The sequence below is a fragment of the Fusarium keratoplasticum genome, chromosome 9 (genome assembly GCF_025433545.1).
Source record: "Fusarium keratoplasticum isolate Fu6.1 chromosome 9, whole genome shotgun sequence".
NCBI classification, from domain to species: Eukaryota; Fungi; Ascomycota; class Sordariomycetes; order Hypocreales; family Nectriaceae; genus Fusarium; species Fusarium keratoplasticum.
Window position 1 is genome coordinate 1,247,465 of NC_070537.1, and position 25,243 is coordinate 1,272,707.

General features: G+C 54.1%; 5 protein-coding genes across 5 annotated transcripts; 1 reads left to right on the top strand and 4 right to left on the bottom strand.

The window, feature by feature from the left end:
- Positions 1 to 1,677: 1,677 nt before the first annotated feature.
- NCS57_01127700 (Glutamate dehydrogenase) lies at positions 1,678 to 3,276 on the bottom strand (the record flags this gene model as incomplete). The annotated part of the gene is made up of 4 exons (XM_053060997.1): positions 1,678 to 2,708; positions 2,831 to 2,880; positions 2,938 to 3,163; positions 3,216 to 3,276. 4 exons carry the CDS (start codon positions 3,274 to 3,276, stop codon positions 1,678 to 1,680), a joined length of 1,368 nt encoding a protein of 455 aa, XP_052909383.1.
- Positions 3,277 to 7,821: 4,545 nt separating this feature from the next.
- Positions 7,822 to 11,301, bottom strand: NCS57_01127800 (DNA polymerase; the record flags this gene model as incomplete). Its single annotated transcript, XM_053060998.1, has 3 exons — positions 7,822 to 8,563; positions 8,679 to 10,492; positions 10,543 to 11,301. 3 exons carry the CDS (start codon positions 11,299 to 11,301, stop codon positions 7,822 to 7,824), a joined length of 3,315 nt encoding a protein of 1,104 aa, XP_052909384.1.
- A 1,496-nt stretch (positions 11,302 to 12,797) lies between these two features.
- NCS57_01127900 (Rhomboid-like protein) lies at positions 12,798 to 14,612 on the bottom strand (the record flags this gene model as incomplete). The annotated part of the gene is made up of 3 exons (XM_053060999.1): positions 12,798 to 12,845; positions 12,899 to 13,866; positions 13,919 to 14,612. The coding sequence occupies 3 exons, from the start codon at positions 14,610 to 14,612 to the stop codon at positions 12,798 to 12,800; spliced, it is 1,710 nt and encodes a 569-aa protein (XP_052909385.1).
- Positions 14,613 to 16,799: 2,187 nt separating this feature from the next.
- Positions 16,800 to 17,381, bottom strand: NCS57_01128000 (uncharacterized protein; the record flags this gene model as incomplete). Its single annotated transcript, XM_053061000.1, has 1 exon — positions 16,800 to 17,381. The coding sequence occupies one exon, from the start codon at positions 17,379 to 17,381 to the stop codon at positions 16,800 to 16,802; it is 582 nt and encodes a 193-aa protein (XP_052909386.1).
- Positions 17,382 to 22,593: 5,212 nt separating this feature from the next.
- On the top strand, positions 22,594 to 25,070 carry NCS57_01128100 (Zn(2)-C6 fungal-type domain-containing protein; the record flags this gene model as incomplete). The annotated part of the gene is made up of 2 exons (XM_053061001.1): positions 22,594 to 23,111; positions 23,210 to 25,070. 2 exons carry the CDS (start codon positions 22,594 to 22,596, stop codon positions 25,068 to 25,070), a joined length of 2,379 nt encoding a protein of 792 aa, XP_052909387.1.
- Positions 25,071 to 25,243: the final 173 nt, after the last annotated feature.

Below are 25,243 nucleotides of genomic sequence, written 5' to 3' on the forward strand. Positions count from 1 at the left end.
CCACAAACGCCGTGTCATCTCCGACATATGAAGTTATCCCCCGCGATCGATGCCATCACAAGCCGAGGTCCCACGGTCCGTTGATAGCTCCGGGGCCCGGTGAACAACCCACGGGCCGGGGATACCAAAAAGAGAAAGAGTTGCTCTTTCCAAAAGCGGGGCCCTCTTCGACGGCGCCCTAAAAATAATGCGGGGTTTGTACCAGCCCCCCCTGAAGCAAGCCGAAAATTAGGGAACCACGGAACCCACTGAAACGGATCCCCTGGTAAACCTGACGACATGCCGTCTTGCTAGGGGGATGGATGAGCAAGGGCTTTGGGGTGTGGATGGGTTGGGTGAAAGAAAAGAAAAGAAAAGAGGGAAGGATGGAAGCTTTTGCATGTGAAATCTCGACGCCACTTGTAACCACCAATATCCGCATCTAGCCAAGACTCTTCAATATATCCTCCACCTCATGTTTTGTCAACATCAGACTCTCAACACTGCAAATGCACCTGTTATTACGCCAAGCGAGTTTTCCTGCTGCATCTCTCGGCCAACGACCGATCTAGAACATCCAAAAAAAAACAAAAACCTCATGATTTTCTGCCCCCTTTATCGGGCATCCTTAACCCCCAACGCCGTATTACACCTTCAACACTACCCTCCCAACAGCCATCAACACCAGGCCGAGATATTACGTACAATCCATACATCCACGGTGAAATCGTCACTTCACCGAGGAGAAAGGTCAAACGCCCCCGACAAGGCTGAGAGAAGCACACCACACACCGTATGTCCCCGCTCTCGGTCAAGGATTGGTGAGTCTCACCTCACCATATACCCCGGGCTCCGGAAACCACGGTAGATATCACGAGATGGTGGTGTTAGAATTGCTGACGTGCCCCCCTCCCCTCCTTCACCGAGATGCCGCCCTGGCAGATGGGTTGCGGCTGAGTTTTTGTTGCATTCACACCTTGTAAGCTACAAGGGACCCAGGCATGCAACATGAGATTTGCCATCCCGAGATCCAACCAACAAACATGCTGGTTCCCCCAACCCAACCTCACCCTTAGAGATAATCTCTAGATTTTCTCATAGCACGTATCAACCAGAGATCTCTACATCAACACATGATGCTTTTTCGACAAGACGTTGATGAAGTCTAAACAAGCTTAGATTTAACCCGGACTATCCTTAGGGTTTACTTTAGACTAGGTTTTCGGCTGCCTACCTATATAGGCAACTATGAAGCATGTCAAAGGGGATGGAGCATATTCACAATTCAAAACAAACAATCTTTAGAAAAATGGTACGTCTTTCATTCTTCGTACTATCGTGGGCTAAAAAGGGGGAATAAGCGAATTGTAACAGACCCAAAATCATGTCTATCAAAAAACCAGACCAAGTAAAACAGGGGATTCCCTTCTTGAAACCCCGCCAACGCCCTACGCAAATGCATGCCCGAGACAGTTCCCAAGAACAAGAAACCTACAGAAGCTAGGCGTAGTGTAGTGTAGTCCAACACCGTTCCCGTGCAGATCAAAAAAGTCAAAAACTGGGTGGGAGAGGAGTTGATGAGAGGTCCAGAAAACCTTTGGTGAGGCCGGCTCGGGTATGTTGGTCTTTCTGTTTGGTCTCAAGGAATCTCTCTCAGCGGCTCTCGCTCTCGTCTCCGCTCTCTTTTAAACCTTGCATTTAGAACCAGTCACCCTGGTCGTGCATGGCCTCGGCGACCTTGATGAAGCCGGCGATGTTGCTGCCAGCGATCAAGCTGGGGAGCTCGCCCTCCTTGGCCTCGACGTACTTCTGGGCGGTCTCGAGACCGGCGAAGAAGGCGTCCTTCATGATGAGCTTGAGGCGCTCGTCGACCTGCTCCGAAGTCCACTGGATGCGCTGGCTGTTCTGGGCCATCTCAAGACCGGAGACGGCGACACCACCACAGTTGGAGGCCTTGCCGGGAGCGTACCAGATAGCCTGAGCTCCGTTGGCCTTGCGGTGGGCCTCGAAGACGTCGATGGCAGCGGCAGTGCAGCCCATGTTGGAACCCTCAGCGACGATGAAAGCACCGGCCTCAACCAGAGCCTGAGCCTCCTCGGGGCTGACCTCGTTCTGGGTGGCGCAAGGAAGGGCAATGTCGACCTTGCCAACGTGGACCCAAGGGCGGGCACCCTCGATCCAGGTGAACTGACCCTCGTGCTCAAAGGCAGTCAGGGCCTGGTGCTTGATCTTGAGAGCAGCAATGTTGTGGATCTGCTCAGGGGTGAAAGAACCCTCCTTGGCGATGAGAGAACCGCGAGAGTCGGAAAGGGAGACGACAGTACCGCCGAGCTCGATGACCTTGAGAGCGGCGTACTGGGCGACGTTACCGGAACCGGAGATGGCGACGCGCTTGCCCTCGAAAGTGCCACGGTTGGCGTGCTCAAGCATGTGGTTGACGTAGTAGATGAGACCGTAGCCGGTAGCCTCAGGGCGGATCAAGCTGCCACCCCAGGTAAGACCCTTACCGGTGAGGACACCCTCCCAGCGGTTGCGGAGCCTGCGGTAGGCACCGAACAGGTAGCCAATCTCTCGGCCACCGACACCAATATCACCAGCGGGAACATCAGTCTCGCCACCAATGTGCTTGGACAGCTCGGTCATGAAGGCCTGGCAGAATCGTCGGATCTCAGCATCAGACTTGCCCTTGGGGTCGAAGTCGGCACCACCCTTGCCACCACCCATGTTAACTAGGAAGGTTGTTAGCAACTTTGTCTTTTGGCTCGGCGCCATCTAGGAAGCCTCCGTCGCCCCGCTGTATATGCAGGAACGTTGCAGGTTGCCTAGATAAGCGCAAAGGTTGGTTACTCACGGCCAGTCAGGGCATTCTTGAATGTCTGCTCGAAACCGAGGAACTTGAGGCTGAAGGGAGTGTCAGTAAACTATGCAGCCAAGGAAGCCCGGCGATGATCAACTTACATGGACAGGTTGACCGAGGGATGGAATCGAAGACCACCCTTGTAGGGGCCAAGAGCACCGTTGTACTGCACACGGTAACCACGGTTGACCTGGAGGTTGCCCTGATCGTCGTTCCAGGTGACACGGAACTGGATGACACGCTCGGGGATGGCGGCGACAGCGAGGGCGGTGCGGTACTCGGGGTGCTGGGTGAAGATGGAGCTGCCCTCAAGGGCAGAGGCAAGCTCTGTATGGATGATTAGGATTGATACTGATAGGATAGTGTTAGGAATGCTTACCGTGGTAAGCCTGCTCGAACTCGGGCTCGGAGGGAAGGTGAGACATAGTGTTCAGCTGCATTTGCGTTGTGTGAAGAAGTGTTGGATAAGTGGTGGAGGAGGTCGGCTTTAAAGTCGAGTCGTGATGGAAGGTTCAAAGATGGCGGGAGGTGGTCGAGATAAGAACCAAGAAGCTGTCTGGTGCCGGAGCTGGAGATGGAGAGTAAGAAGGTTCGACTGGAGGAGGATGGGAGTCGAGGTTTATATGCTTGGAGAGGACAACGGATGGGGAGAGATCTCCAAGCCTCCCTCCTGTTGTCGATGGCTCCATGGGGCTCCATCCCAACCCGCAAGCCCCAAGCCGCATCCGCATCCGATTAACCTCTAGAGAGGCATACGACATGCGACAAGGAAGCTTACTCTGCCAGCGGCGAGCCCTGACTGGATTGGATGGGATAGGATAGTCAGTGACAGAAAAACACTCACTCCACACCTGCGTTCCGCAAGACAAAGTGCCATTACTGTATCCCATCTCGTTGTGTGGCGCTCCTAATCTCTGGGCTCTGTCTTGTTCCCGATAAACCCCAGAGACACGCCCCCCCTTCGCCTCCCAGGCCTTCCCCCGTACTCGGCCCTCCACTCCCTGGGTTGACGTGCCCTCGGTCGGCGTCGTCTGGCCTGGTTGCGGCCCAGGCCATAGAGGGCATGGATAGGCGGACGGGATGTGAAGGGAACCAAACAGACCACTTTGCTGCTGGCGGTGACATGAAAGCTTCAGGTCAGCGAGAGAGAATTGGCAAGTGCGCCATGGTTCGGCCCTGCAGTCCGCGCCCTCTTCTGGTCCCTGCCCACGCTGCAGCAGAAAAAAAAGGTCGTGCCTAACTCGGGCATTGCAGCCATGCACCATCCATGGCAGGTACGCTAGGTACGCTAGGCTGTCTCGGTATGAGTTACTTTGCTACCTTACCCAGCTCCTGGGTGGAAGGAGCGCTTCATCGTTGCGTTGGGGGCGTGCCTGGCTGGGGGTGGGCGTGGTAGACAACCCCACCAAACTTTGGGCAACCTTTACTTCCAGGCTGCGTTTGCGCTCAATGGATCTTTGCTTCTCGGCCGCCGCCATCGCAATTCTGCATCGCTCCTGCTTGCTCCGAAACTCGCTCGGAATCGTTGGTCCAGCCCTCCTGCCTCTCCGTTGTCAATCTCTGCTCCACGAAGCAGGTACAATGTGCGTACAGCAGGCAGACAAGAAGTCGCCCGTGGAAGGTACAGACGGTGCTGTAAGCACAGCAGCTGTAGCCGCAGCTCCGAGTCGTATCACTTCTCATCCGGACCATCCCTTCGAAAGCGATGATCCCAGCATCCAACATTGTCGCTCAAGACAGTATCTGGCCCTCCGCGAGGCTCTGGCCATTCATTCATCATGATCCGTTTCTCATTAGCCAACGTTCATTATCCCAGCTAATATCAAGATCCCCGTCCATCGGATGGCAACTGGCTCCAAGCCACTTCTCCACCCTTGCGTGCACTCCACGCTTGCCGCTGCCGCGCTGCTGCTCGCGTGGTGGGGGTATGCACATCTTATCGCCGCCTCTTGGGTCATTGAAATCATCGTCATCAATCATCGATACTGATACACTTCAGCTGGGTCTGGCTCTGGCTCTGGCTCTGGCGCACGTATGAGCTGGGCTGACGCTCTTCCTGCTTCTGTTCTGGGGAAGAGACGTTGTCCCCTCAGCCAACAAACACCCCACACTACTCCAGATCATCACGACATCCCGCGTTCGAGGCTCTCAGTAGCGAGTGAATCTCAGCATGCCCCTGGTCGTTCTCCCCAAGTGCATCGACCATCTACCTGTCTACCCGTCGTTGAGGGCTTACAGGCATCTACCTCACACAACCTCGTCTCCTGCCGCCACAACAGCCGCCCAAGACACGCCAGCCTCCATCAAACCCGAACAAGAACGCAGGACTCAGCATGGGGCTGAGTCCCGGGGATCAAACCCGACAAGCCCCAAATCAACAATCCATTACCAATTCTCAACCCAAACTTTGACTGAACAGCCCAGAAAGGAAATAAAATATATGTGCTACCGAATCAGAGGCCGCGCAGCACGCGGGAATCCCGTCTGCATCTGCTGCTGCTACCCTGGGCCCCCCCGGCTCCCATGCGAACCTGCAGTAACTGATGTCGCTGTGCGGGCCCTGACGTGCCACTGGGGAAAGCCGCCTTCTTTGGGACCTACCGAGTGAGGTCTCCATGTGTGCCTCGATGCACGGATACCGCGCATCGAATCATGTCCGGCCTCGGCCAGATTCCACCGACGTCGTTAGTATTACGATGCCTCACCTTAGCCTGCCAAGCTCGGCGACCGCCTCCATCTTCCCGCAGACAGCGAAACCCCTGGGCAACTCAAGCATCCCAAGCCTCACGGCCCTAGCTCCGTGGCCCCATCGACGCGCATTCTGGGCACTCCTCCCCAGACCCTTAGACCAGATACTATCAGAGCCCGCTCATTGGCCGCCTTGCCAACTGGTTTGAAGAATCAATTGCCATCAACCTTAACAGCCAACCAATGGCAGCTGCCTTTGGCGCTCTCTTTGACCTATAACGGCAAAGACAACTATCAAAGACCTCAAAACTCGATACAGCAAGGTAGGCCACCAGGTGCTACCGAAGCCTTCCCGAACAACGGATTGGTCCGTTTCGATTCATGCCTGCTGGGCACAACCCGCCGCCGTGACCGGCCTTTTTTCGCCTCTCCTCCCCTCTCGTCCCCTCAGCGGGGTGCCAGGATGAAATGAATCCGGGGGAGAGGCCAAGACCCTGCGCTCCGAGTCTGACCCTGACGCTTGCGACGCTCTCTCGTCCGTGACTCGTTGCCGTAACAGTCATGAATAGTTGTCAATTGTCAACGTTATTCCCCGGTCCGATTGGAGTCCGCACGCTACGTTTCACCTCCGGCGCTTTCTTCCGTCCTCTCGGGCGATGTGCACCGTGAGGCGATGCCACCTTTAGGCGGCTCTCTCGCTCCCAATGCTAGTTCGTCGGCCGAGGCTAAAGCACGGCTGGCCACCGTTTCCGTTGGAGCGCTCGTCCGGACATCGAAGTCCACAGAGGAAAGAATCTGCGCTACGGTAGATAATCGGCCGACAACTTTTTCACTCTTTTTTTCAGCGCCCTCCAACGATTTCAGCTTGTGATTATCGATGTGCCACCCTCACCCTCACAGCATCTCGTTGTTCTCGCCTAAAGCCCTCGGATCTCCTCCGGGTGTTAGTCGACACCCCGGACTCGACAACCGACCACCAGGGCATCGGCAATCCCCCGATTCCGCAAATTCGACCACCATCATGAATCCGTTTTTCCCATGGATCTCGCTCTTTCTCTTTTACCCAGACCACCCTTCGGATGTCTCGCATCCCATCCCCGAACCCCCATCACTGCATCTCACCCACCATCTTACACGCCCCCCTGGGCTCTCATCCTTGACAGGCCCTGAGGCCCTTGCGCACCCTGGGGCTCTGGAAAACAATCCCGGCTAAACCCCTTATTCCGACTCTTTCCGTCTTGTTCCTCTGTTTTCCGAGATATTCTCGTCTCTCAAAACGGTGCCTCATTTGCTCTGCGTTTATACCGCCTCACGCTTCACCGTCGGTCTGCCCACGGCCGGGGTCTCCTCTCCCGAGTTCATACCGTCATGTTTTTTGTGTCCGACCACTCGAGACGCCGCATCAACACCCCAGAGGCCTCGACCGGCGATCTTTCAAGGGGACAGGCATTGGGCAGCCCTTGGAAAGCACCCGACTTCATGGACATCGTGCCACTTTTCTCCTGTCTTCACCTCCTCACCTCTCACCGTCCAGGACACACAGACGTTACCCCTTGCTGGCCCGTTTGTGACCGACTACTTTGCAAGCATACGCTTCCAGAATGCTTCCACCAATGCTCACGATATGTTTCCACAGCTGCATCATGAATGTTTCCACCGTTGCTTCAACAACATGCAACATCTCGACGGGATAGTGCCAAGATTACGCCACTCTTCACGAAACTCGTAGCCCCTCGTAATATTCCAATGCTCCATTGCGTCTGTCATAGAATCCTTCGTCGAGGCCCAAAACGTACAATGCAATGCCACTCTTGTATTCTCTATACTACATATAAAAATAATAAAAAATGTGGTGATATCTGCAATGACGTCGGGCCCTGGTCCAGCTCCAGCTCCAATCCCGCCCCGGCCCCGAGCCCCCGGAAACGCCTTACGTACATTCAACGACAACAAAATCAAAACACGATGCCTACGCCTGGGCCTGGTGCCTTGCGCCTAATCACTATGCTTGTACCTGGGCGCGTACCATCCGTCCATCCATCCGCGCCTGTCCCAGCAGCTTTCTCTTTCATTTCACATCCCGGCTCATGGCCTCGTCTTGCCGCCCGGGTCGACAGATCCCTCTCTGCCAGTCACTCTTTTCCTCCACAATTGCTTATATCCGTATAGTAAAACCACAGAAAGAAAGATCAAACAAGGGGTAGCTCGACACGGACGAGGAGAGCGAGATCCCCCTCCCCGTCGCCAATCTCATCATCATTACTCTCTTCTCCCACACGTCCTCCTTCACAACCTCGTTACCAGATAGCTGCTTGGTCGGCGTCGAAGCGAGACAATTCACGGCCCGCGTCCTCCAGGTCCTTCTTGGCCTTCATGCGCATGTAAAAGATAGGGCAATCTTTGCTGCTGCAGATAACCTCGCAGTGCATACTGCCCTGGCAGCGCTGGCACTGGGTCCACAGTCGCCCAAAACGCACCTCGAGGTCCGAAACTCGATCAAGCGTCTTCTTGTAGAGCTCTCCCACGCGAGGTGCGCAGTTAGAGCACACCGCTCCCTGAGCCTCCTCCTTGCCTGTCAGAGGTTTCTTGCAGCCCATGCAGGTCTGCGTCTTCTTTGCAAACTTCATGAGGCCACCGACGGTGGGAGCCGCAACCGAGATGGTGCGCGTATGGTCTCCCGTCAGAAGCGAGCGTGCCTTAGTCTCCCCGAGAATCGGCTCGAAGATACGGCCCAGTGGCTTGGCCAGTTGGTTGTCCAGATAGTAGCGCGTATCTATCGGCACATTGTGTTCCAGCACGTAGATGGGGTCCTCCGATTTCTCGAAGTTCTTGGCGCCGGCGGCGCCTCGGACCATGACGTAGGCCACTCGGTCACCGAGTCCCGGGGCCGAGCCCGCGTCGCGCTTCTTCATGCGCTGAGCCAGCTCGACGTGGGCCTGTTTTGCTGCATAATCGTCCTTTGTGAGCGCTTTGGTAATGACCAATTTCGACATGTCGACTTTATTTTGCAGCAGATCCGCAATCGTCTCCTTGACATATCTAGATTATCTCTCCGTTAGCATCCCGCTTTCGCCCCGCGCAGTTTGATATCTCCGTGATAACCTTAACCCATCTCGGAGCCCAGATCGGAGGAGGGGGAGGGGTGACAACTTACTCTTGTGCGCCTTGGACGTCCTGGTCGATCAGAATCATTCGCAGCACCTTCTCAATCACCGTCTGCACCAGCAGACAGTTGTCACGTCGGACCGTCTCGATACCCTTGGTGTCCATCTTGTCGTACTTCTCTGGCTTCGTCCAGTACAGACCTGCATAACGCTTCTTGTTGATGAGCAGGTATGGGAAGTACACCTTCTCGAACTCAAGCTTGATGGGCTTCACAAACTTGTCCGACACGTATTTCGACGCCTCCTCGCCGAGCTTCATGGCTTCTCTCAGGTCCTTGGTGCCGAACTTGATCATGACCGAATCCGTATCACCGTAAATAACCTGGGCGTCGTGCGAGTAGCCGTTGGCGATGTTGTATCGGTTTTCCACCTCTTCCTTGGTCTTCTCAATCATCTTGCGGCCAAAACTCGTTGTGCTACTGGCAATCTCCAGACAGGGAAGCTTTCCTGTTGTCGCACCTGTCAAGCCGTACACACTGTTTGCGCTGATCTTCAGAGCCAGCTGGCGACCGTTCAACACAGCCTTCTTGAAGGGATCCTTTTCAACCGCCAATTCGCGCTTGGCCTGCTTTCGGGCAGCAAGCAATTCCTCGAGAATTTGCGCCAGCAAACCCTTGCGTTGCTTCACAGTCACAAAGGTGTCGCCGTTTGGCGTGACGATGTAGTCCTCGTCCTTCTTGAGGCCAAACGCTTCGATCGCCTTCTTGCTCACCAACGTGGTATAGCAAAGGTTGTGAGCTTGCATGATACTGGGGTACAGAGAAGCGAAATCCAGTGTGGCAATCGGAACGTCATAATAGCCTCTCGTAGGCTCGATAACTGTGGCTCCTTCGTATTGCTCATCGGACGCTTCAGACTTGAGATTGGGGATGACGAGCTTCTGCTCCAGGGCTTTTCGGAAGAGTTGACTGATGAACTTGATTTGCTGACCCCGAGATAGCAAGAAGTTGAACGGCACACCCGTGACTCTCGCCATTTCGGTATAGTTTTCCAGACACGAGAGTTTGTCCATCAGCCTCTGTGGGAGATAGGCATCCTTCAAGCAGTACAGCGCAAGACGCCGTCTCGATTCGGGGGTACCGTTGAAGAGCTCTGTAATCATGGTGTGGTGGACATCCTCCTTCTGCTCGCCCAAGAAATTGGCGCACACCGAGTTCAGGGTGTAACTTCGGAGATGGTGATCTCGCTGAATCAGTTGCAACATATCCAGCTGAAGTCGACCGTTCGTGTTGGTGGCTTTCGTGTCTCTGTTGCCCATTTGCTTGCTCGAAAAGTTGGTTTCCTTGGCCTTGGACGCCACGCTCGGGATTCGAGTCCAGTATTCAAACCCGCTGACCTTGAGATGTCTTGCTCGATCCAGGAGGTAGGGGAAATCGAAGTTCGAAATGTTGTAGCCGGTAATGATATCAGGGTCCGTCGTGATCAGGAACTTTTGCCATTCGCTGAGCATCTTCTCCTCTTTCTCGAACTCGAGAATCTGAGTTGCCACAATGGAACTTGTCTCTTGGAGGCAAAACACGTTTCGGACAAAGGGCTTCTTCTCTCCGTATTTCGTCACAATGTTGGCGATCTGGATGACGGGGTCGTGGTTTGCTTCCGGGAAGATGCCCTTTCGGCCAGCACACTCGATATCGAAGGACAGGATTCGCAGGGGTGCCATCTTGGACCATTCACCGACCGGCTCGTGAGCGATGAGGTCGAGATAACTCACTTCGGCCTCGATCTGACAGTTGGATTGGCGAAGGTTCTCGGGAAGGAGCTTGAAGGTCTTTGCCGGGGCTTCCACCCAAGACATTCCTCGGACCTGTTCAAGTATCAGTATGTGTTTTTCGCCAACGTTGTATATCCGCTTACCTTGCAATCCACCATGAATCGTAGCACATATTGGATGTTATCGAATGTCTGGATCTCGCCGTCGTTCTTCCACATACGCTTCCAGTTGGCATTGCCATGTTGGATGGTTGATCGAACCTTGTTAATGAACTTGGGATCCGTCACCGTGACCTTGAGGTATGGCTTGGATTGGTTTCCCTGGAATCCGTAGATGTTTTCTCTCATGGCAAAGGCAACAGAATGGATGGTCGGCTGGTGCTGAGCCACCTGTGTCTCCAAATATGCCTTGAAGGCGGCGCAATCTTGCGGTTGGAAATTGACAGGGGCAGGAACGTACAGGTAGTGCTTGAAATCGGTGACGTGCAGCATTACCGAATTGCCGGCTTCGTTGACACCAAAGAGCTTGACGGTTGTCCTTCCACCGTGCAATGTCCCCTCTTCGGCCTCGATAGACTGGAAACAAAGATTGTCTCGCTCGGGCTCGAAGTCGACGACAGGCGGTCGCTCCCATGCCTGGTCTTTTTCTGTGTTGTTCTTTTTCCGGTCCGACAAGTCCTGGCTCAGTTTCTCGAGAACTTCAGACTCGAAGGCACTCTTGGGCTGGCTGGAGTTCATTTTTGATCGGTGGTCGTTCTGCGAGCTAGGTGCTCGAGCGGCGGCCGGCGAGGACGGGAAGGCATCGACCTTGCGCTTCTTGATCGATGAAGGAGAAGATGGAATATTCTGACGGGTGAGGGTCTCGCCCAGCACCCGCTTCTGGGGGAGGACAGCGCTTGCCATGGTAGCAACGGTGATGAATGGTAGGTATCAAAGGGGGGACAAAGCAAGAGTGAAGAAAAAGGAAGGCAAAGAAAGGGGAAATGGATTCAGTATTCACGGCTTCATCAAAATCGGGTGTGGCAGAGAGTGATTGATGTTCCCGAGATTTGGTCCCCTCGTCTTTCTTTGTTGACGTTGAGCGGTTGGACGGGGCAATGCAGTTTCTGGGTTTGAAATCGACGACACGACTTTAATTGATTACAAGCTCCCTTAACCGCGTCAACGCGACTGCCAAAAGGGCGTGACGTGACTTGCCCCACCTTGGTCGTGCCGTGATATTCACGTGACCTGGCGTATTTTTCTTGAAGCCTGAGGTGTGAATCTCGGCTGAGACCCTGGTGAGGCATCCCTTGGGCCCCATCAGAATCCGGGGTAGCTCAAACAGGACGACAAGACTTCATAGAGACGACATTGAAGGGATGAAAATGAACATTTGGCTTCAAATCCTTGATAAAATTACAAAACTATTCAAGATTCACCTACCTACTCGGGGTATGGCTCAAACCCCTCACCGCACATTACCTACCACAAAAACCCAGCAAGCCACTTGATGTGCCCAAGATCATGCATTTGCCCCCGTTTCACATCTGCACAGACGAGTCAGCTTCATCGTGCCATCAGAACTTCGATTCCAGCTCTCCTCGTCAAAATGAAAGAAACAAGACATTCAGACATCCATTCTAAAAGCATCCGTCATCCCTCTCGGGACATTCAGCTAAGCCATGCATAAAAAAGGATTCATCATGAAATAACGAAACAGTGAAACAACAAGATCTAGACTTACTTGTCGATGGGTAGAGCATCAAATAGCAGAGACAGACACAGTAGTTGCTCGGTCACTTCAAAAGCAGCCCGAGGAGATGAGAGAATCACGGACAAAGGGACACGAAATAGGAGGCAAGAAACGCCATTTATACTACCGCCAAGTAACTAGATATTAATGTAGAGTGACTCTTTAGTCATACAGCCAACAGCCTGCGGGGTATCGCATGACCTTTGCGTCGTGTTTGTTGAGCCCGGCGAGGGCCAAGAGCTGCATTCTCATGTAATGAAATCCCCAACCCATGTCCCATATCCATGTCGAGACTCGAGCGGGCTGAGAAAGTACCTGATCCTTCTTCCTGCCCACTGCCGGTCGACTGGACGATGGTAGCTCGACCCCAAACACCGTCCCGAAAACCACCGATCAAATGTGACTGGTTGCGTCCCCTGAACTGTACGAATCATGACTTCGTAAAACAAACTCGAAAAGAAGAGCTGGCCTCGTCTGAGATTCTGACAGCTCCCTCAAAAGTAAACTGCAATGACAACGCCGATGCTGTGCAATGCGTGATATTCATTCCCTTGTTGATAGTTCAGCCAGCACGCCTTTGTCCAAAACTTTCTATAAACTGCATCCAAATAGGTAATGAATGGGTGCTGAGAATGCAATGTTGCAGATCCAACGCTCTAACAACTTATTTCGGGTCATCGTAGTTTCCCAACTCACACCAGTCCTTGACGGGCTACAAAGAATTAGCAAATGAATAGTCTTAAATCGGATAGAACTGCAACTTACCAGACAGTTAATGTGCTTGCACCACTTGCAAACCTCGTGGCTGGTGTAAAATCGGTTGAGAAGAACGATGAAGACGACGATGATCATGACCAGAAATCCAGCACGAATCAACCACCAAGCCCACCAAAGAGGCTTTCGTCCCTTGAAAAAACCGACAGGGTTCTTAAAGAAGGGGGGTGGCGTCTCGCCAGTGCTGGGTGACACTGCTGAGTAGGAAAGCTCCTGACCTATCCGTCTTCGCAGTGAGTTGGGAGAATGGAGAACACAGACGCCGAGAGAGAGACCCATCAAGAAACCACCAATATGAGCAAAGTTGTCCAGGCCAGGCAAGAGTCCCAAAACAAAAGCGATCGCCATATCGAGGAAGATGAAAAGGAGATCCTTGACCGGGCTCTTCCTGTCCTTCCAGGAGTAGAGAAGATCGAGAAGGGTCAAAGCAATAATGCCAAAGATGGCACCAGAAGCACCCATAGACGCGTAGCCGGGTGGTGCGTAGTTTCCTCCCATGATATTGCCAAAGATTCCAGCACTGATATACACCAGCAAGAATCGAACAGGTCCAATAGCCCTTTCCATGTCCTTCCCGATGGTGAGCTGTACCAGGAGGTTGAAGAGGATATGAACCACACCAGCGTGGAGGAAGATAGAGGTGATGAATCTGAACCACTGGTTTGGCTGTGGGCTCTGATCGATGTCACCGTTAAACTTGGGGTTCGGGACAGTTCCACCAAAGCCGCAGACTGTCTTGAGAGAGCAGAGAGTGTCGTTCTTAGTGGCGTTTGGGCACATGAAAACGACAGGATCCTGCAGGCCGCTCGAGGTTTTGAGCATCTCTCGGTCTTGGATGCCCTTAACGTTGTGCATACAAGGGGCGAATCGGGCTCCCATGTTGATGAGGACTGGATACGAGGGACCGATGAAGATGTTGAAATCGGGCTTGGTCGCAATGGGGGACCCAGTTAGTACACCTGCAACTGTTTAGTCAAGAATCACAACACGTGGAATGTTACGGGCACTTACCGTTCCTGGCAATGCAGGCGATGAAGACTGCAATCTGGACCACAGAAAAGATGTAGACGACCCAAGGAATTCTCTTATTGTTTGCGCCCAGCATGCCCAACTCGCCCAGGCGAACCTTGCCCTTCTTGCCCTTTCTGTTCCGTCCAGGGGCATCATAGATGTGGTCGTTCATCTCAGCATCGACATCCTTTCCAGGTCGATCTTGGAGTGGGATGGCCTCCTGTCCCTGTCCATGTCCATGAGCTGGGTCGGGTCCGCCGTGATAACTCGTATCCTGATAAAAACCATGCTGGCCAATGTCGCCTGTGCTAGAGGAAGGCGTCGGTCTCGAGTTTGTGTTCATCGGATAGGCGTTGTCGTCAAAGACGGTGTCAAATGGAGACTGCTCTGTTTGACCTTGGCCTTGAGGTCGTGAGCTCGAGCTTTGCCCGGGAGCAGCGTACGCGGCTGCCGGTGTGTACGATATATCGCTGGGTGAGTAAGGGGCCGGTTTCGAGGTAGGGACGTGACCTGCGGATTCGGCAGGGTAAATTGAAGTATCGGGTGGTGCCGAGTACGCGGCCTGGTACGGCGGTGCTGGTGTCGACCCAGGTGAAGGAGTATCGTGAGATTGGTAGTAAGGTGATGAGTTCGAGTCGGCACCGTAGGGAGGCTGTGGACGGCCGCCTTGACTGTAGTATTCCTGAGCGGCCATGGTGATGAAGACGAAGTTGCGAAGTCGAGAAGTCAGCCGCTAGGCGGCAAAGAAAGGAGGCAGCTGCCACAAGCGGTTTCAGAGTAGGACCAGAGCCAGGGCCAAGATGGCGTCGCTAAGCAGTTTGGCGTCTCGCGGCGCGTCGATGAAGTCGATAGAGATGTCAAAAATACTCAGAAATGTTTGGAAAGTTGAATGTTGAAAAAGTTGAATGAGCAGGAAAAAATCCGAAGCTCGGTGGCTGGATCTATTCAAGGCGCTCTTCCAAGGGTACGCTGGCACGTAGCGCGCTACGTCGGGTCGTGGAGCTGGATTGCGTGGAGGCGCAGACCCCAAACCAAGGTACCTCAGGGTCTGTCTGGGGGTTCTGATTCGACGGATCGGAGCTGACAAGCGTTAGAATAGCGGGCCAAGGGACGTTTTGGATGGATGGGGCCGTTGCACGTTCTGCGGTCGCAAACGAGAGATGGTCCAAGAAAAACGAGTGTGTTGATGGTGGGAGAAAGAGGGAGAGGGGAAACGAGAGGGATAAACAATGGATGTGGTCGCTGCGATGGGCCTTAGGTAACCCCTTCTTTATCCCCAACACACACACATCAACACCGACAAAGCAGCTGTTTGTGCCATGACGAAGCAACTCACGGCGCAGTGCAGTGACGTACAGTGCCGGGGCTGTGCTGACAGGATGGAGCCCAGAACCCGTCCAGCTGCGCTGCAACCCTTGTAGCCAAGACGATCGCCCGGGACTGTAGTCGCCTGTAGGGCATTCTCAGGTCTGTTGAGCCTCTCATGACACTTCCCTAGCGCACCATGTTCCTGATTTAGAACAGCAGCTGTGTCTTGGTCATCCCGTGGCGATGATGAACAGCCTCGGGTTCCGTGACTTGAGCCTTGCACTTTGCTCTGCTCTGCTTCGCTTTGATCATGATTAAGATTTGAGTCATGAGCAGTAAACTACCTTCAGCCACGGCCGTTCCAACTGCTTTGGGAGTTCAATAGACGAGAGGGTATCAAATAAATACCCATCGATAAAGTTGCTCACAGAGTCGGAGTGCGTATGCAGCCAGCACCATACGCTGCATCACACCTCCTCATCCTGCGACCAGCGTGTTTCATGTTGACGGTGAACTAACCAACAGCTTCAAATTTGACTTCTATTCGCGCTGATTTCTCATCACATACCAGCCCTAGCAGAATCAGGCTTTGGCTTCTTCTCGATCGCAGGCTATTCATTCTGCAAATGGAGCTATTCGGCGTCGGGGTGGCTGAGGTGAAGCTGACGCTCAAAGCCAGCCACAATCTGGTGACGAATACTGCCCCGTATTCCATGCCCCTGGTGGAACCCCACGGGCATTTTGCCCTAGGGTGCCGTTGTAACCGCCCTTTGGGCCTGGATCAGACCTTGGCATTTATTATCGTGAGGGATAATCATTGACGAACTGAGTGGTGTTCTTCTCGAGCATCGAACGTGCTAGTTATGCTGCGCTGTCAGCAGCTCCCTTGACGTGCTCTGTAAGTCATCTCACTCATAAGCAGGCAGCATACCCAAGTTCCATTCCTGCGTCCGAAACCGTCCGATTCGGTGTGCATTTCTGCAGCTTGCAGCGCAGCTAATGCTGTATCATGAGAAGGTGAGATGAGTTGGGTTTGCTTGGGCGCCCAGTGTCAAAACCACACACTTCAATTTGGGTGAGTGGTGATACAGGAGTGGATATTGGGGGCAGAGTATACCAACTTGGATATATAGCATATCCATGGGTCTATCCTCAGCGGATTCTTGTCATTTGGAATGTTATATGATGGCACGCTTCAAGGAGAAGAGGGCAATCTTCGAGTGAGGTTCCTCCACCATCCCCATATCCTATGAAGCCAGAGTGGAAGCCAGAATCCCCTCCAAGCATTGTTGCTGCCGAGTCTTTTCTGAGCTATCCATTCAATTCATACGCCAGTATAGGAGCCACAAACATGTATCAAACGCCAAATTGGTGTGCTATAATACAGGCCATGTGTTTCGTCCATGGTCAATGGTCCTCTGGATATGTTCCTAAATCTCTCATTGTCGCGTATGCCAAAATCTGGCCTTTGTCGCCCATTTTTACTTCATTGTCGTGATATAGTACAGGTGGCTTTTGTACACAGGGCATCAGGAGATGCCGTCCCTCTTCAAAATCGTGAATGTTCATGCCATCACTTCTTCTCTGTTGGCGAGGCATCGTCGCTCGAACTTGCCTCGCCGTCCTGCTTCTTCGCACTCTTGCCCCAGTTGCCGCTCCAGACGTCCGCAACCTGTTCCATGATGATATCGCCGATGCCTTTGCCCTCCTCGAACTTCTGTCGGTGCTCCTCTGCCCGCTTCTCCCGCCAGTCCTTGTCCTCGCCTCCCATCCACACGTCGTTGAGCTTCTTGGCCACGCCCGTCTTCTCCTCTTCTTGTGCCTGTTCAGCCTTGCGCTTCTCCGCCGCTTCTCTCTCGCGGTGCTCTCGGAGGAGCTGTTGTGTTCGCTTTGCGCCCTCGGGCAGATCGGTTCCGACAAGTGAGCCCATGCGGCCGCCGAAGCGGGAGTAGATTGATGAGCCAGTATACTCGTAGACGAGCTGATTCGAGGCGATGGAGAAGGCACCGGCGAGGATCATGAACCTAAAGTCCATCTTTCGCGGCGGGAGAAGCATGGCGAGGGGTGCGACAATGACTCCGGCGATAGCAGAGTTGTGGATGAATTCGTTGCGCGGGGGCAGCGGGGGCTGTGGTTGAGTCTGATCTTGCGACATGGTGGGCAAATCAATTGAATCCGGTATCGACGGTCTGTATGATTCGAATTGAACTTGGACAGTTCCTCTGGCGAATATCGAGGTGGAAATATTGGCGTCTATTCACGTCGTCGCAGTTTCGATTTGGAGTTGAAGGTGCGTCGATGGGCAATACCGGACAACTTTTTTGCGGGTCAGAGCCATCTGGTTGGACAGGACATTGATTTGAGGATACTTCTGGTCTCTGCCATCTTTGGTGTGCCCAGGAGTACTATTTTAGCTCTAGGGTAGATGGTAAACTCGCGCTTCGCTCCTCGCTCCAACGTTCGCCTTTCGCCTTAGAGTCGGGGTAGCTATTCCGTATTGAATGAAAATTCATAATATGTGTTCTGATATAGTGGAATTTTTGTCTGTCTGCTAGCAGGGGGCACTCTTTGGTAGCATTGTGAGCTGTTTCGAGATACTGGCCCGAGTGCTTCTATGACATACGTCTCAGACTAATCGTCAAGTCATTAATGAACGAGAATCACACTCATCTGGTGCATTCCTATGTAGGCGGCATGTTCGCCTAGCCTTCAGCTCCCCTCTCACCCGGCAGTAGATATTAAGGGTATTAGCACGTAAGCATAACGGCAACGGCGCGCTTCCTACAATCCTTCTGGTGAGATCTAGAACACCAACCTCGTGAACGGATCAATCAAACACCATCCCAGCAACCCGGGACGACTGTATCCTACTGCAGCTCCGATCATCACCCCCCGCAATGACCGACACACACATGCTGTCACGACAACGTTCTGACGGTTTCAGCCGGCACGTGGCGCCTCTATCTTTGGACTCAGGGTAGACTGCCGAACCAAGCTGCCGGGGAACGAACGACATCCAACTCTGACAGCTAGCTGATGGGACGGGGGCAGGCGGACGGCATTTCCGGAACGGGACAGCTGGCCCGGCTATGCGTCCGTTCATTTCACTGTTGGGAACGGCTGAGGCGGATGATGCCTGCTAGTCGACATGGAGATTGGACATGACAGCTCGGCTCTTGGACCACGAGTTCCTCTACTGTGCATGCTATTTGCAGCAAGGTGTCATGATTGAAGCTGTGTAGTTGCCTAGAGGACGCGCGTTTGAAGAATACGAAGCTGTGCCCTTTGAAGCTGTTGTTCAGCTTGGATATCGTATCTCCAAGTGGAACCAAGAGGATTTGGTCCTGACATGACTTGTGAAGCCAGCTTCGCCTGAGACTACATGACAAAGGCATCTCCAAAAGGGAGAACTAATAACACATCTTTACCCACATACGGCCTAGGGCTGCTCGCATTCGCTTAAGCAATGCCCTGTCTGTTTCTGCCTGGACCGAACGTTGTCGGCCGCCATCCTTAGCCTCGATTTGTTCGGAGCCGAATGGTTTGGAGCATGGCCGAAAGGGCTGAACCTTGCGGAGTCGACACACGTACCCGTACTATCGTGATCAGCGAAGCCGCCAAGTCTCAGGGACGTCAAGGGCCTTGGCAATTCCAGCGCGGTTAAGTTTTTACGCACGCTACACTACTCAAGCCCACCCCTGACCGTCTCAACAAGCTCATTGTCGACGGCGGCCGGGAAGACAGGCCCTCCCTTCCGGAAGGGCTTCGCTGTAGGTAGGGACGAGAGTTAGCCACCTACGTAGGGCTGGGCCGTCGGTGGGATTCGCAAGGGGTTCACTGGGGACCCCCGAGACTGAAACCCGTCATCGCCTGATGTTGGCTCCTTCGTGAGGAACTTATGTGAGGAGGCCGGCGCAGCTCTTCTGGATCGACGCACTTGGCAGAGGCCCAGTCCCAGGATCAGGTACATGTAAAATTGGAAAGGAGGGGCGCTCGTGTTAGTTAGCGATGGATGAGAAAACAGTTGATCGTGGCAGGGCAGCGAAAAGAATTATCAAAACGAGACGCCGCAGGCGACAAGTAACTAACTCAACGGCCCAGGGCGTGATCGACCAAAGCACACGTGGAGTGGAGGGGGGGGAAGGGCTGGCATGTCAGGGGTTCGCCCAAACTATCGAAAGGCCCGGCTTCCAAGACGGACCGTGTGTCCCGCTTCGGCGAGGCATATCTAGTCTGGCTGTTGGTTGGTGCCGTCGTCCCAAGATCTTCATTGCCGTAAGGCTGAAGCTCTATGTGTGTAGCAGGAATGGAGATTGCGGTAATCTCCGGACAGACTGCGTAAAGACAGATCCTGCCAATGCCTTGATGTGTGTGACGTTGGTCTTCCCCGTAACACGAATAAGCATGAAAGCCAAAGAACGGGGACGGGTTAATAAGCCGTCCCGTTGGACCTCGATCCTACAGGCCACCCACGAGGGGAGGATTCGACGGCTGGATACCCATAGTGGAGATGTCGTCTTGGCAGCACGTCAGGAGTCTCGTCTCGTCCCGTCAGTGGAAGTTGCCGTGCTTTACCGCTCGCGTCAACTTGAGATGAGATACATGCGCATACATGCGCAGCTGGAGGATGGGACAGGATAGCTGTGATGAGACACGAGACGCTCGCGCGACTGCAGCCACGCAGAGCATGACGTCTGGTGTTGCCCAGCAGGGCTAGCTACAGTACCTTAATGGAGGCAAGGGATACGGTACGAGATTGTATCCGACAACTACCTTGTCCGGTGCATCCTCGAGGCTTGGCAGTGAGGAGATGGGACGTAGATGGCGGCATTGATGGGATGGATGTGATCCAAGACAGCCACACTCGTCTGCCGTAGGGCTCCCGCATCTAAATCTGGAAAGCCTGGGCTCGAAAAAGAACTCGTCGACCTGGTTAGATCCTTCCTACCCGGACTGTCTCTTCCTTAGCTCGATGAATCTCTGCTGCCTGATGGTGTACGTACGTCGTTCTCGACCGTTGATGCCCTGGTAGGATCGTGGCTGTAGTCTCAGGTCCAGTTCTAGCCCGCCAAGTCCCTGCGTCGAGTAAGCAAGCAAGCCAAGCAATGATGTTTGAAGCATCCATTGGAAACAGTCGGTGACTGAAAAACAGGCGGCTATGGTCTACGACTCCACCAACGAGAATCCTTCCATAGCGAGGTCTGGAGTTGTTGTAGACAGAGATTCTGCAAGTTCATCTGCCGTCACCACTGCACCTGGAGGATTACGTAGGTACCCATGGCACCCATGGCAGCAGCCGCGCTGGGGGTCTATTAACCCCCCAATGGAGACGGCCACGGATACCATGGATGTCCCAACTTGGAATTCGCCGAGCAGGATACCTTTCTCGAACTGGAACATACAATCTTCAACGGACGGGGATATGTCGGAGGCATCCAGTCTGCCAAGATGGATCTTGGGGCCGAGACTATACGTCTCTGGAAAGGGTGAACAAGAGTCCAACAAGTCTTGGTCTTGGATCGCAAGAGTTGTTAGTTAATCAATGCACATGGTTGCTTACTCGAAAAAGAATGATTCTCTCGGTCATTGTCTCAGAGCTAAACACTGAAATTTGGCTGACAAACCACCGTCTTGTATTGCCTCTGGTGTAGACGTCAAAGAGCGCCCTCACCCCCTCCCCGCCGCCACTGCGCTAACAGCGCCCCTTACAAAAGCAGCGAGCGTGCCGCCTCCTGATTCCAATGGAACCAGCGCCAGTCCAGCCCGGCCTACCTAATTAGCCCAGCCCAGCGTCTGGGCTCCGTCTCCATCATGGCCGCCGCTGCCCCTTGTGCTACCAACACTAGGAACGCACCAAGCGCCCCTGTCAAGTGTCAGTGCTGACCCGCGCGGGCTCCAAGCCAGGGGGTTCCTCGATGGAAGCCAACAAGGAGGCATCCCTACTGCTAGGCCCGGGGCGAACAATGGAGCCCAGCCCACGAGCCCGCGCTAACGAGATGCGCTAGAGCGGCCTCGGGGCGCGGTACATGCGCTGAAGGCATGCCCATCCACCATGGATCTCATCAGACATGGACAGACAGCCTATTAGCCTGCTACGGAGTGGAGGAGGAGAGACTTCTCCTGCTGAGTTACATACATGCTGGGGACGAAGACGGGAGCCTCCGTCAAAAGGTTCCAGTCCCATGGACGGGATGCCATCCGTCCACTCATCCGACCCCATGGCATCCCCATGCGGAAAGACATCACAGCTTTCTCCAAGCATCCATCCTGGCTCGTTGCGTGGCCCTGCGCCTAGAAAGTCAAGTATCCGTAGTTAGTAGGCAACTACCTATAGCATGGTCACCAAACACCCTGCAGAGGTGTGTACGCGCTCCGAGCACTCACCGTGGCATAGCATGGCTGTTGCTTGCGTCTAGCAATGCGTCTTGCAGCGCCTGTCTCGCCTGTCTCGCCGCCATCCCTCGTCTTAGTGACGGTTACACAGACCATGCTACTCCGAGTTTGGCAGACCCGGCGTGGGTTGGGTTGACGGTGGGAATAGCGAGCAGGCGAGATGCGCCCAGAGGAATCCACACGACGATCCATGATCCATCTTGTGCTTGATTGACTGACCCTTCTGACGCTGGGGAGGGGGAGGGGGGCCTTGCTTGCATTTCCATCCTCCGGGCTGTTCCTCTCCCCACAGCGAACAGCGAAGGACGAGGATGAAGACGCGGCCATCTCTTGGTGTCTGCCCTATCCCGCCTAGCTAGCTAGGGGAGGTTCCTCCTGGTCTGGTCTGGTCTGGTGCTTCCATGTCTTGCTTGTTTCTCTGCCTCGAGCCCGTGTTTGGTTCTGGCGTCTCCGACAGCCGCTGCGGCAACTCGAGCCAGAGGAGTGATATTGGCCCCATCGCGCTTGTGACGCTTGATCTGCCCCCGGGATTCCATGACCCGGTAGAGCTATAGAAAGGGCTGGAGGCGCCCGTGAGCCGGCTTCCCTTGTGCTTGTACTTGTCTGTGTTGAGCCGTCGACTTGTTTTATTCTTTTCGTGACGACTTCTTCCACTTCTCCTCCTCCTCCCGTCCTCTCCTGACCTGTCTCTTTTCCCACTCTTCGGCCCCCCCATCTTCATCTTACTCCCTCCACCTTCACCATCTTATCTTCCCTGTCACAGATGCCCCTGGCCATCTTTCTGACTATTCGCTCTTGACCCCTGGCTCCCAGCCATCTCGGCCGAAACGAGTTGCGCTAGAAAACGTGCTGGGCCCTGGAGCTATCGTGGGGGGGAAACCGGCGATCCGAAGCTAGGTGTTCGAACCAACACTCTGAGTCTTGTCTTGTCTTGTCTTGTCAGCCGGGTAGTAGCTGTTTGTTGAATCGAACCCATGGCCGAAAGCTGGATAAAAGAGGAATCCATATCGCCTCGACCCGCGAAAGCGGTACAGGGAGAAGAAGCAGAAGCGGGTTCAGATCGGGGTATCGACCCGACCCCGGTTGTGCCTTCCTCCGGGTCGACAAATCCAAACCCAAACCCAACTGGAACTCCAACATCAGCAACCACGGCCCCCCCGGCCTTTCCACCTGTTTTGGAGACTCAGCCGTCTTCAAGTTACTCTTTGGATCTCTCCACCTTCGGCAGCTTCAACACAATAGATAATCCGTATATAGAAAGCAGCAGCAGCAACATCTCTCCCGCCTCTAGTAACCCAGTTACTCCTGTCACCAGCGGCGACGCAAATATCGCCTCCAGTACTGCTTCAGCGGCAGCCTCTTCTTCTGGACCCGCTGCCGCTTCCTCAGACTCTGCTAAGACCTCATCAACTGGTAAAGCACCCGTACAGTTCAAGCCAAAACGTATCCGAACCAGCAAGCCAAAGGTGAAGACAGGATGTACCAACTGCAAGTTCGTCTCCCTCCCCCTCTCGCGCACCCCCTCATCGCTTGACCCCTTCGCCGCTTCGACACGATCGTGTCCAGAGTCTTACACCGGTCCTTGTACAGGCAACGAAGAGTCAAGTGTGACGAGGCTCGTCCAGCCTGCACAAACTGTGTTCGAAGCAACAAAGTCTGCACTGGCTACCCACCCCCTAGCCGCAGCGCTCGCCCCTTCGAGGAGGTCCGAATCGCACCGAAGCCCATGCCAGCTGGCGAGGCTCAGGCTACTCCGAGCACCGCAATCGTTCCGCTCCACAGCGACTTTCATCTGCCACCTCGTCGAGCCCGCCAAAGAACGTCATTAGCGACACTGAGGACCGCCTCTCCCGGGACACCATCTGCATCTCCTACCACTTACCAGCCTTCCTTGGGTCTGCAACTACCGTCAAACGAGGGCTCCTACTTCGAAATCTTCCGGTCGTACACGGCTAGCGAGCTGTCAGGCTTCTTCGACAACTCCTTTTGGACTCGCCGCGTCTTGCAGGAATGTCACGCCGAAGATGCCATCAAGTGCGCCGTCATCGCCCTGGGCGCCTTGTACCAGACTCTTGAGCAGACAGTCGAGCCAAATGCGCATGCTCGTCCCGGGTTGAGCGCTGACGCTCGTGCTGAGATGGTCAGGAGTCACTGGCAGGTGGCCATCAAGCGTTATTCCGATGCCTGCAACGCCCTTGTCAAGCTCAACAGCCAGGACCAGAGATCACACAAGGTTCTCATTATGGCCAATGTGCTATTAGCCTGCTTCGACTCCTTTATTGGAGATCATAGACAAGCAATTCACCAGATACAAACAGGACTCTCCTTACTCAACACATTTCGTGCTCAGCAAAGGGAACGACTATTACCAGCCGCAGAAGACCCCGTCGAAGAGGAGCTCGTTACTATCTTTACACGCCTGGCAATACAAGCAAAATCCTACGACATGGCCTTCCATTTCCCACAACCCTTTAGCATTCGACTCAGCTCGCCCCCACAACCGCAGTCCCCCGGTTCGAGTCGCCCTAGTTCTCCTCCGCATGAAGAACCTTGGACTATCCCCGAAACATTCACCTCGGTTCTCGAAGCTCGTATAGCCTGCGACATGTTGAATGCGAGAATAATGCGGTATATCGAAGGGTTATTTGCCATAAAAACGGACCTCAAGGGCACACTCCCTCAGTCGTGGAGAGATTATGGCCTCCAGTTCAGGGGTCAGATCGAGACTTGGTGCAGTGCCTTTGACAGCATATTCCAGTCACGGCACAGCCCATCTGTCAGTCCCCAGGAGAAGGCTGGTATTGCTGCCCTGAAGATGCTGGCAACCAACGGGCAAATACTATACCTGATGATGTTCAGCGACAAAGAGTCGGATTTTGATGCTTTCCTGCCTCAGTTCCGGACCATGGTCGAGTTGGGTTTCGAGATAATCAGTGACGAGGAGCGACGTGCCGCCCTTCGAGATTGCCCTAGCCCTGAGCAATGTCAACACCAGCAGCACCAGCACTGGCAGAGCCAAGACTTCTTCTCGAGCGGAGGATTCTCAGCCCCTCACATCAAGCCCCGGTTCGCTGCTGATCTGGGCATCGTCGCCCCCCTTTTCGTCGTGGCAACCAAGTGTCGTGACCCTGGGACCCGACGGCAAGCTATTCAGCTCCTGCGCAGTAGCGCCCGCCGCGAGGGCATGTGGGACAGCGAGATGGTGGCACATATCAGTACCTGGGTCATGAACCTAGAGGAATCAGAGTCACTTGCAATGGGGGTAGAGTCATTCCCGAGTGATGGCAGCGCGAGACCTATTCCACGAATAGTCCCGGAAGAGAAGCGTGTAATGATACGCTCGGTCGACTTTGACTTGCGTGCCCGAGCTGCAGAGTTGCAAGTCGGCACTCGCGGTCTCCAACCTGGCTTGCCCGATCCAAAGTTCCGGCAGACTCGGCTCACATGGTGAGCGTTTGATATAAAAGACCGATTGGTTACATATAAGATTATTAGATCACCCATATAATCCACCTGGACATGAATGGTCTGTGGAATATGGGCGCTCTGTACATGTCAATGCATAATGTAAAAAAGTTGAAGCGTTCAAGCGCTGTATAAAGACAATGTCAAATAGACGGACAC